The 12,169-nt window shown below is 45.7% G+C and overlaps 1 protein-coding gene across 1 annotated transcript in view; it reads left to right on the plus strand.

The window, feature by feature from the left end:
• Nucleotides 1–1,764: 1,764 nt before the first annotated feature.
• Nucleotides 1,765–12,169, plus strand: part of FER1L5 (fer-1 like family member 5) — an 86,045-nt gene continuing 75,640 nt past the window's right edge. Inside the window, 5 exon segments of the mRNA XM_054017606.1 lie at nt 1,765–1,770; nt 6,722–6,813; nt 7,390–7,498; nt 8,625–8,709; nt 12,033–12,154. Coding sequence (XP_053873581.1) covers nt 1,765–1,770; nt 6,722–6,813; nt 7,390–7,498; nt 8,625–8,709; nt 12,033–12,154 — 414 coding nt within the window.

The raw sequence follows: 12,169 nt of genomic DNA on the forward strand, positions 1-12,169 counted from the left end.
AAGGTTCAGAAAAGGGCAACAAAAATGATTAGGAAAAAGAAGAACAGGAGTACTTGTGGCACCTTAGAGACTAACAAATTTATTAGAGCATAAGCTTTCGTGGACTACAGCCCACTTCTTCGGATGCATATAGAATGGAACATATATTGAGGAGATATATATACACACATACAGAGAGCATAAACAGGTGGGAGTTGTCTTACCAACTCTGAGAGGCCAATTAATTAAGAGAAAAAAAACTTTTGAAGTGATAATCAAGCTAGCCCAGTACAGACAGTTTGATAAGAAGTGTGAGAATACTTACAAGGGGAGATAGATTCAATGTTTGTAATGGCTCAGCCATTCCCAGTCCTTATTCAAACCGGAGTTGATTGTGTCTAGTTTGCATATCAATTCTAGCTCAGCAGTCTCTCGTTGGAGTCTGTTTTTGAAGTTTTTCTGTTGTAATATAGCCACCGCAGGTCTGTCACTGAATGACCAGACAGGTTAAAGTGGGCTGTAGTCCACGAAAGCTTATGCTGTAATAAATTTGTTAGTCTCTAAGGTGCCACAAGTACTCCTGTTCTTCTTTTTGCGGATACAGACTAACACGGCTGCTTCTGAAACCTGTCAAAAAAGATTAGGGGTATAGAACACCTTCCATATGAGAAGAGATTAGTAAGATTGGGACTTTTCTGTTTGGAAAAAAGACGACTAACGGTGGATATGATAGAGGCTTATAAAATCATGACTGGTGTGGAGAAAGTAAATAAGGAAGTGTTATTTACTCATAACACAAGAGCCAAGGGTCACCAAATGAAATTAATAGGCAGCAAACAAAAGGAAGTATTTTTTCACACAATGCACAGTCAACACGTGGAACTCTTTGCCATAGGATGTTGTTGTGAAGGCCAAGACTATAACAGGGTTCAAAAAAGAACTAGCTAAGTTCATGGAGGATGGGTCCATCAATGGCTATTAGCCAGGATGGGCAGGGATGGTATCCCTAGCCTCTGTTTGCCAGAAGTTGGGAGTGGGCGACGGGATGGATCACTTGCTGTTTACTGTTCTGTTCATTCCCTCTGGGGCACCTGGCATTGGCCAGTGTTGGAAGACAGGACACTGAGCTAGATAGACCTTTGGTCTGACCCAGTCTGTCTGTTCTTATGTTCTCATGCTCTTAAATACCAGCACATAGCTTGTTTCAACCACATAACTGGCTACTGAAGCAGGACACGTCCCATGATAAGGTGAAACAGGGGCACTTAGATGGTCAGGCTGAAAACCCAGGCCTTATTGAAGTCAGTGGCAAAATACCCCTCCACTTCAAGGGGGCAGAATTTCTCTCTCAGGGTTTGCATGGGTCCCCAGCAGCCTATCACTCTGCTTAGGAAGTTTCCATAAGCTGCTGAAATAAGCAGTAATAAATAATTAGATCTTCTGTTGACTAATTGCTATTCTCTATCTCCAGGGATCTCGAAGCACTTAAACATTAGTTAAGCCTCACACTCTTGGTAGCTAGGTACATTTTCAGAGAAGGAAAGGACATTGTCTGAAAATGATTACTTATTATTATATCAAGTCTTCAAAATGTTATAAGTGACTCAATACAGAACAAAGCTTCATTTTAAGAAAGAGGGTGCTTATGGTTTATTTGCCCACCAGTTAAATGTAGCCAACTCTGGAGAGTAGCTTGGCCATTGTTTAACAACTCATATCAACACTACATAACGTCTCTGTCAGACAGTGAAAAAAGCATTGCATCCAATTGAAAAGGCAGGCCAAATGCAGGTACCAGAGTGGGAATTTGTTCAAGATACCAGAAAGTGTCCAGGTATTACCAATACCCAACGTGGTCAGCACCTCAGGTTTTACCTCAAAAACCATATCACTGATTAAACAGCTGAACATAGCTGGTCTATGAATGGAAGCCTCTTTCCTTCCTATTATGGCATCACTTCCTGGATGCACTATTTGACCCTTTCCTCTATATGATGTCACTCCTTGTTCTGATCTACTTCCTGGAAACGGAAATCACATTCCGTACAGACAGGACTTCTGAGACAAAACCACCAAGTGGCATTAGGAGGTAAGCTGTAAACACAGGAGCTATTACTACTAACAGCACGCCTGCAGGACAAAAACAGGCTGGGGCAGAGTGAAGGGGAAATAAGAAAGAACTGACGGGCTTGCATCGTTGCAGAATAAAGCCATTTGCTGGGAAGAAGGGAGAGCTACAGCAGAGGTGGGACAGAAATGCTACACCTCGTCATTCTGTCTGCTAACATCCCAACTGCAAAATTCATCACACCTGACTCACACGTGTCTGCCAGCTTCAGAGGTAACAGTAATTTGTTTAGCATTTTCCAGGAGATAACTGATCATCCTTTGCCTTTCTCGGGTGCATTTTGTTTGAGGATCACAAAGTGGTCTCTGGACATTAAGGGCCGCCTCCTCTTCCTAGCAGGGTAGCAGAGGGGAAACAAATCTACTAAGTATAGAAGGACAAGACAAGAAGCCCCTCCATGCAGCTGGGGATTGTAACAAGGCAGGGTTCTCCCCATCTTGGTAACGACTCTGCCACACCCACCTTTTCCGCAGGTTTATTGTCCAAACTTAAACAAAACCAAACAAAATCTCACCCTGGCTACAATTCCCAGGGGATTTTCCCCCTTTCCCTCTCAGACTCTCATGGCCTCCCCTCCCCGGGAAGGCCTGCAGCTCCTGATTCCTGCTTCTGTGCCCTGTTCCAAGAGCACTAACCCCCTCAGCTTTTCTTCCTGGAGGCCCTCTTTTAGACAGTTCCTCTCAGGTTCTCACTGCCTCCCCCAACCCCCGCCGCGGGATCCTGGGTCCTCCGGCAGCCTCCGAGTTCTCACTCACCTGGCCTCTCTTTCCCCAGGCCCAGGTGCTCTCTCTGAAAGGGCCAATCTCCCCCTTTGACGGGATCCACAGACTTTGGTGTAGAGGCGGGCTGGAGAGGGGAGTGTCTCAAGGATTCCCCAAGGGAAGTGCCTTCAGGAGTTGAAGGGGCTCAGAACAGCATCTTTAAGGGGTCTGCCTGAAGCACAAAGCAGGTCAAAACTAAAGCAAGAGAAGAAAACGTAGATTCGTAAACATGAAGGCTGAGATTTCAAAGCCCCCTGGGAGATTTGGAGGCCCAGATTTCATTAAAATTAATGGCAACTGGCCATCCAAATCCCTTAGAAACTTTTGAAAGTTTAGGCTTCTGTATGGCATTTGACCTCCAGGGCTGTCCTCTAGCCTGTGATATCCAGGGGGTCAGACTAGATGAGCACAGTGGTCCATTCTGGCCTTGGAATCTATGAATTTAAGAAATAGCCTGGAGATGGAAAAGACCTATTCACTCATCCAGTCCATCTCCCTCCCAGTGCAAGGTTGTTCCCTGCAAAAGCAGGCTGGGGTCAACACTGGATATCATAAGAAAAAGAGACCTGACCCAAAGAACACCATAAACATGGGCTGTGTTCTCTCCTCACACACACTTTCAGACACCGCCACTTCCATGGAGCTGCACACTGGGAATCCATGGTATGTCTAATTTCTCTTAGATGTCACAAGAAGTACAAGAGTGATACAGAAGGAACAGAATCCCACTTGGAATGAGGTAAGACCCTATGAGCAGGTGGTGTTTTATAGAGAGAGAGAGAGAGATCTACCTATCTCATAGAACTGGAAGGGACCCCAAAAGGTCATTGAGTCCAGCCCCCTGCCTTCATTAGCAGGACCAAGTACTGATTTTGCCCCAGATCCCTAAGTGGCCTCCTCAAGGATTGAACTCATAACCCTGGTCAATTCTGAAACCACTGAGCTATCCCCCCCCCAAGTGTATGTGTGTGTACGTACGTACTCACTCACTCACTCTTTACTATCTCCCTGGGGTTTGCATGTATTATGGTTTTTATAACAAAACAGAAAACTCAGCCCAAGCTTTCTCCCATCTGGTTGTCAGATGAGTCAGCAGAAATTATTCCTAGCACCTGCCACCAGCCCTATGGCTCTCTACAAGATCCTAGAACCTGACCTTATCATATAGGTCCCTAAAATCTTTGCGATCCATGACTGAACCATATATGAATATCTAAAACCTACAAATACAGGGTGGTCAAAGAAAAGATTGAAATGGGTGGGATATACCAGGGTACAATCCAGACCAGTGAGCAGCTGTGTCACCCCGTCCTGTAACCTGGGATGCCTTTGCAGTGCCTTGCTGCTGTAGCCTCCCATGTGGACTGTTCTCAAACAGCCACCAGCATGCAAGTCACTACCAGATGTTTGCACGTACTGCAGCCTGCCAGCCACACTTGGATTATCCTCTGTCTTTTACCAGCCATGGTTATACTGCAGGGTGACCCCAGCACACCCCCAGTCCTGAATTTCCCCCCAGAAATGTATGTCTTGTACTGACCAGCCCTCTCCTGGACTGTCCAAATCTATTTAGTCCATTATTCCTTCAAGGGAATAATATACACACAACTTACCACTCTAAATGGAGTTATCTAGGCACTTTAACTTAAACACACTATATCAGATAAAACAATAGAACAAGTGTATTAACTACAAAGGGTGAGATTTTAAGAGAGTACAAGCAATGAGGCATAAAAGTCCAAAAGGCTTACAAGAAAAATACAAGAAAGATAAAACACGTTCTAGTGTCTAATGTAACAAACTATATTAGTTCCAAAGCAAAGTTTCTCACCACGTGCGTCCAGCAGCATTACTGACTAAACTCTTCATGTCAGTTCCCCTCCCCCAGAGTCCAATAGCTGCTTCCTTTGTTTTCTCAGATGCAGAGAATGAGATGGGTAGGGAGAGAGAGAGGGTGCCTTGGAATGTTTGCCCCCTCCTTTTTATAGTTTTTAGTCCCTCTTTGAAAAGCATTCCCAACTAAAAACCAGGAGACAGGCAGTCTGCAGGAAGAAGGAGACTTCATGCTGTTTCTTTGCTAAGATGCAGATCTCTTTGTACCTGCCTCTCTTCCTTGCCGAAGACCGGACACTGGGTAGGTAAAGGCCCATTAGCTTTGCTGATACCTGGCTGGCGTGTCAGCTTGTCCTTTGTCTTTGAGAAACTGGTTTAACCACTCTCCAGATTGATCTGGGAAACATACTTCAGTCATGATTTCAGCTTCCGTTCATAACTTTACATATAATGTTACTATGTGCACTTTACTATGATAATACTGACCAGCAAATTATCAGTTCTCAAGTGATACCTCCAAGCATGCCTTGTACAAGGATTATTACACTAGTGTGTAGGGTGTGAATACATGGGTGCATACTGTCACGGTAGGTCAGTGCATCCCCCTCAGGCCTCTGTTTCAGCCTGGCAGACTCCATGGTGCGAGCACATTTGTCAAGTTTAGGCTCAATATTAGACAAAGGTTTCTAACCATCAGAGGAGTGAAGTTCTGGAACAGCCTCCCAAGGGGAGCAATGGGGGCAAAATCCTATCTGGCTTCAAGACTGAGCTTGATAAGTTTATGGAGGGGATGGTATGATGGGACTGCCTACAATGGCACGTAGCCGATCTGTGCTAGCTGCAAATATCTCCAATGGCCGGAGATGGACACTAGATGGGGTGGGATCTGAGCTACTAACAGAGAATAATTTCCCAGGTATCTGCCTGGTGGGCCTTGCCCACATGCTTAGGATCTAAATGATTGCCATATTTGGGGTCAGGAAGGAATTGTCCCTGGGTCAGATTGGCAGAGACCCGGGGAGGGGAGAGGGGGGTCGCCTTCCTTGCAGCATGGGGCATGGGTCACTTGCTGCTTTGAACTAGAGTAAATGGTGGATTCTCTGTAACTTGGAGTCTTTAAACTATAATTTGAGGACTTCAGTAACTCGTCCAGAGGTTAGGGGTCTGTTACAGGAGCGGGTAGGTGAGGTTCTGTGTCCTGTAACGTGCAGCAGGTCAGAGCAGATTATCACAATGGTCCCTTCTGGCCTTAAAGTCTATGAGTCTAAGTCCCCCAGGCCACAGTGCATCTACCCTGCAAAAAAAAAAAAAATCCCACGGTAGTGAGTCTTGGAGCCTGGGTCTATAGACGCAGGCTCACAGGGCTCAGGCTACAGGGCTAAAAATAGTTGTGTAGACATTGGCACTCAGGCTCTGAGACCTGCCCCTTCACTGGGTTTCAGAGCCCGGGCTCCAGCCCAAGTGGGAACATGTCCATGGCTATTTTTAGCCCTGTAGCCCGAGCCCGGTGAGCCTGGGTCTATCAACTCAGTGCTTCAGGTGTTTCTTTGCAGTGTAGACATACCCAGAATAGGAGACGACAGAGCAACATGGGTTAGTAAGAGAAGAGGTCAAAACAGCCCACAGGGAAGCAGTGACCCAGAGAGAGCAGACATGCAACAGGGGCCAACCAACAGCCCCCAAGGGGCTGGTCTTCCAGCTGTTTTTCATCAGGCAATTGCAAGGGGCAGCACAATTAATTTGGAGGCCCTCTCACAAGGCCTGGGGTTTTCCTGATTGCCAGCCTAGGCTTCCCTCTATATACAAACTCACGAGCATCCCCACTTGGTTGCAGTGCTGTGGGCACTTTTTATGTTTAACCTGGGCAACTATTCTAGACCTGCTTGCTTTTGTCTCCTTGTCCTTCTCCGGGGCTCGATTCAGATGTCACTCTGGTGTAAATTGGGAGTAACTCCAGTGTCAGATCAGGATCAGACCCACAGTGCATGGTGAAGTGTGTATTGCGTTGCTTCCCCTGCAGACCCTGGTGTGGTTCCTGGGTGATCAGCCCCTGGACAGCGCTTCCTTTGTGGACATACAACTCCGGGAGTGGGGTCACTTGGCTACAGAAAGGTGAAACGCCAACAGCAAGTAAAGATGGAGCCTCTTGGACAATTTTGGGGGAGGGCCCTTCCTGATCCTTTTGCAGCCTTGTGTATCCACACATACTCCCCCATCCCCACACACATACTACAGTATTTTCCTTCCAGCCAAGGAGACCAGAGACCTTGTTCCTTCTTCTAAAGCTTTGTCTCAACTAAATCCATGTTGCTTGGATTCAACACATGCCAGCTACCCCGACCTAAGTTTTGCTGCCTTTCCTGGGCAGGACAAAGACTAAATGATCATTTCCAAGTAGCAACAATTCTGCTCTCTCCCCAAATACCACCTCAAAATTGGAATGTACCAGCCCCTGCCCAGGACCCTCTCCTTGCAAAGAGTGGAGTCTGGCACTGAGGAATCTAACCAAATATTTTGTATGGCATTAATCGCTGGGCCACAGGGCTCCTCCATCCTTTAAAAGCAGAACACTGGCTACCATTCTCACACCTTGAGACCCTCACTGAGTCCATCAGGGTGAGACTCCCTTCCTGGGATTGATGGGGGGAATGTTAGTGCTACTGACAAGCAGGTGTTTCTATCCTCCAGGGATCTGGGCTCTGCTACTGTATTTCTAACATCTCTTGCTGCAAAACCAAGCAGCATCCTCACCCTGAAGGACCTGCCCCTTCTGGACAGAGGCCACCAGCCGACAGGCGTAAGTAAAAAGGGTAACCCTCACTTTAGAGAAGGGGTATCCTGTGATCTTATATAGATGCAACAAATGAGCCAAAGTTGTTACCGTAATCCAGTCATTGACCAAGGTCAAACAGTGTCCAAAAATGTCCGGGGTTTGATATGCAGAGATCTCAGCCTGCTTTGTACCATGGCAAACCCACCAGGAAACAACATTTTAACCTTTTACTAAAGGTACAGAAAATAGGGGGGAACAGTGAAATCCTTTGAAATGCAAAACATTAAGTAAGGCGTTCCTTTGAACCACATCACTTGTTCCCATTCCCTTTAGCTGAAGAGAGTTTTTAGAAGGGAAACCTCCCACTTCCCCCCGTGTTTGACAGTCTGTTAGATAGTATCAAAGATGGTAATAACTGTCCTTGGGGGGGAAAGAAGTTAGTTGAGCTGGCTGGAGCTGCTGTTAGTCTGATCCCATTTCATCCCAGGTAGGGGTTGGGATCCAGCCAGAGCCGGCAGAGTGGTGATGTCATCTGGGTCCCTCTCTCTGGCCCGGTCTGGTTAGGACATCGCTCGGCATCATGATGGTTGCATCCCAGGAGATGGGCGGGGTGGCAACCATAATGATAAGCTCACTTCAGTAGCCAATTTTTCTCCCCAAAGTCTCTTTCTTTAAGGACCCTGTGAGGCGGTGCATCAGTGTAACAGTGCCCCTTCTGGCCAACCATGGCACAGCCTAGTGGGACTGACAGTCTATTCCTAGGCACAGGGTCAGGAGTGGAGCCCCAGGCGCGGGGCTGGCAGCTGGGGCCAGGAGCAGAGCGGGCGGCGCTCCTTCCCTGTCCCCTCATGGGGACTGGCCCAGGCTCCAGCCACACACCGTGCATGTTCCTCTGTGCCCCCCTACAGGGGCGCATCCCACAGTTTGAGGATCTCTGCACCAGAGGAAAAGCCCCATGCACCCTTAGAGTAACGCATAGTGTTTGGGGCCATTACTGTATTGGAAACAAACAGAGCCTGCATGGGATGTTTATGCAACTCTGGAATGAACTCTGGGAGGGTACCCTCTGCTCTTGGGCCTTGAACAGTGTCACCCCACCTACACCCAAACCAATGGAGGTGGTTTAATTCTATTTGTTGTTGAATTTCAGTGTACCACCAATTTAAGTGCCTCCTACACCCCTCCAGGACTCAAGGCCATAGGGGAGCCAGGAAAACAAAAAGCCAGTGGTGAAGGTAAGTGAGCATCTGCTGATAGGACCTTCCTGTGCTGTAAATGTAATTTATCAAGTTTACATTTTCCAGATCAACTTGGCCTTGGTTTCCTGTGAGGGGAAAAACATGGGGGGAGGGAAAATGTGACTCCATCTCACACGTCCCCTCCCCATGATGAGTATGTGACCGTTCCCACCAGTTCCAGAGACCATTATGATGCCCATTTCCTCCCTGTGTCATGTGGAATCATCTCCTAAGAGAAGTGGTAGAGGCCCCATCATTTGCGTCATGTAAAACTGAACTGGACAAAGCCCTGGAGAATGAGCCACATGGGACAGCACCACCTGGCTCAGGAGAGGATGGGCAAGGTGATCGGATAGGTCCTTTGCCAACTCTAATCTCTGTGGGCTGGGGCCACACTGACTTCGGGAATCATGGTCTAGTCCCTACTTCCCCCTTGCTCCCATGGGGAAGTGAAATAGCAGCCCTTTGGCTAACATAGCTTGCTTCCCTCTCTGCTCTAGCACTTGGACATGGGCTGACACAGTGGGCAGGAATTCAATTTGAGTGATACCTGTTGAACATCTCATGCTGCCAGTACCAGAACATCCCTGGAATTTCTAAATATTATAGATGGAAATTTCCTAAATCTAAAGTGTGGCATCCAACATGGAGGAATTCTATATTAGACCTCATCTTAACAGATAAAGAGGAACTGATCACAGGACTAAAAATTAATGGTAGCTTAGGTAGAGAGGATCGTGATTTGATCACCTATATAATGTGCAAACAGAATAAAGTCCTGACTAGATAGATAGATAGATACTTGGTGCTTGAAAAAGAGCCAAATTCACAAAACTGAAAACAATTATGATCCAAATAATCTGGGAGGAAGAATTTAATCAGGAAAATATGAAACATCATTGGAAATTGTTTAAGAACACTGTAACAGATGTCCCAAAAGCCACAATCCCACAACCAGGAAAGAAGGCCATACCAGTTTAAAAAAAACAACCTGATTTAGAGGAGAAGTGAAGGTGGATATGAAAAATAAAAAATATATACATAACAAATGGAAGACAGGGGAAGTTGATAGTAATGAATAGAAATCAAAAGCTACTAATTGTAGAAAATTGTAAAGGGAAGCAAAGGGAAGAAGGAGAAATCTATGGCCAGCAGAGTGAAGGACAATAAAAAGGAGATTTTTAAGAATATTAGGAACAAAAAGAATCCTGATAATGGTATTGGTCCATTATTCAGTGGAAAAGGTAGAATTATAAGTAATGAAGCAGAAAAGGCAGATGTGTTCAATAAATATTTCTGGCATGCATTAGGGACAAAATAAAAATGTATTTGGGATGTAATTTCTTCACATGGTGATGATAACACGCTTTCCATTCTACTAGTATGCCATGAGGATGTTAAACGGAACCAAATAAATTAGACATTTTTAAATCCGCAACTCCGGATAACTTGCATCCAAGAGTTTTTAAAGAGCTGTCTTGGGAGCTCACTGGACTGTTAATGTTGATTTTTCAATGAGTCTTGCAATACTGGGGAAGTTCCAGAAGTCTGGAAAAAGGCTCATATTGTGCCAAGTTTTAAAAACAGTGAATGGGATGACCTGGGTAATTATGGGCCTGTCAGTCTGACATCGATCATGGGCAAGGTAATAGAGTAGCTGATATGGGACAATAAATAATTAAAGGAGGGTGATATAATTAGTGCCAATCAACATGGATTTATGGAAAATACATCCTGTCAAACTAACTTTGTATAATTTTATGATGGGAATGATATAAAATTAACATGGGACACATTAAATGGATGTAAAGCTCGCTAACTGATAGGTCTCAAGATATATGTGTACACAAGCAATTCTCATCAAGCAGGTGTGTTTCTAGTGGGGTTCTGCAGGGATCTGTTCTTGGCCCTACACTATTAAACATGTTTATCAATGACCTGGGAGAAAACGTAAAATCATCCCTGATAAAGTTTGCAGATGACACAAGAATCGGGGGAGTGATAAATAGTGAAGAGGAACCGGTCACTGATACAGAGTGATCTGGATACACTTGGTAAACTGGGCACAAGCAAACAGTATGTGTTTTAATATGGCTAAATATAAAACAAAAAATGTAGGCCATACTTACAGCACAGGGGGACTCCATCCTGGGAAATAGTGACTAAAAATAACTGGGGGGCCATGCATAAGGTCCTAGGAAAATGCTGTGGCCAAAATGGCTAATGTGATCATTGGACGCGTAAAAAGTAGGATCTTGAGTAGGAGTCAAGAGGTTATTTTATCTCAGTATTTGGCACTGGTGTGACCACTGTTGGAATACTTTGTCCAGTTCTGGTGGCCTCAATTCAGGAAAGATGTTGATAAATTGGAGAGGATTCATAGAAGAGCCATAAGAACGATCAACGGATTATTAGAAAACCTGCCTTATTGTGATAGACTCAAGGAGCTCCGTCTATTTAGTTTAACAAAAAGAAGGTTAAGAGATGACTTGATCACAGTCTGTCAGTATCTACCTAGGGAACAAATATTAAATAATGGGCTTCTCAGTCTAGCGGAGAAAGATCTAACACAGTCCAATGGCTAGGAGGTTAAGCTAGACAAATTCAGACTGGAAATAAGACATACATTTTTAACAGCAATAGTAATTAACCATTGGAAAAAAAACTTACCAAAGGTCATGGTGGATTTTCCATCACTGGCTGTTTTTCTCTCAGACCTGTGCTAGGGGTTATTGTGGGGCAGGTCTCTGGCCTGTGGGATACAGGAGTCAGATGAGATGATCACAGTTGTCCCTTCTGGCCTTGAAACTGACGAATTGTGAGGGGCAGTGCCCAGGCTCATTCAGTCCTCCCCCTGCCCAGCCCAGATGCAGCCCCTGACCCCCTGCGCAGCCTCCAGCAACATGGGCAGCCTGCTCAGGGATTTATGGGATCTCCTTTTAGCCCTTACCCATCTGTGCAGGTGCACAGCAGGACTCACAATTGATCCCTGTGAAGATCAGAGCTCACCCCCCCATTGGCACAATGTGGTATGTGTGTATTGAGATCATGCAGACTGCATGTAATGGGCCATTTATAATGGGACATGCTCTTAGGCGCCTCACATCCAATGGTCTGTGTCCCAGATTCTCACTTAACTGCTTTGACCCTGAACACTGTGTCAAACCAGTGAAATTAAAGCTCCCATGTCTGACACCATCCTTGACAAAGCTGCCAAAGGAGGAGCAGAGAATGTTTGTTCTGACTTGCTCTGTGGGAAAGGATTATTCTTTCAGGTCATCCACCCCAGGCCAATCCATTCCCTTTCTGACCCTCTCCAGGGGCACACGGTTGGGTCACCACAGCCATCCAGAGTATCACAGGAAAGGATCATCAGAGGGAAGGAATCAGCGGCAGAATAAATTCCAGAAGAGAACTCGCAGACAAAAAACAGGACTTCCAGGTATTGCGAACCGTG

The sequence above is a fragment of the Malaclemys terrapin genome, chromosome 2 (assembly GCF_027887155.1).
Source record: "Malaclemys terrapin pileata isolate rMalTer1 chromosome 2, rMalTer1.hap1, whole genome shotgun sequence".
NCBI lineage: Eukaryota > Metazoa > Chordata > Testudines > Emydidae > Malaclemys > Malaclemys terrapin.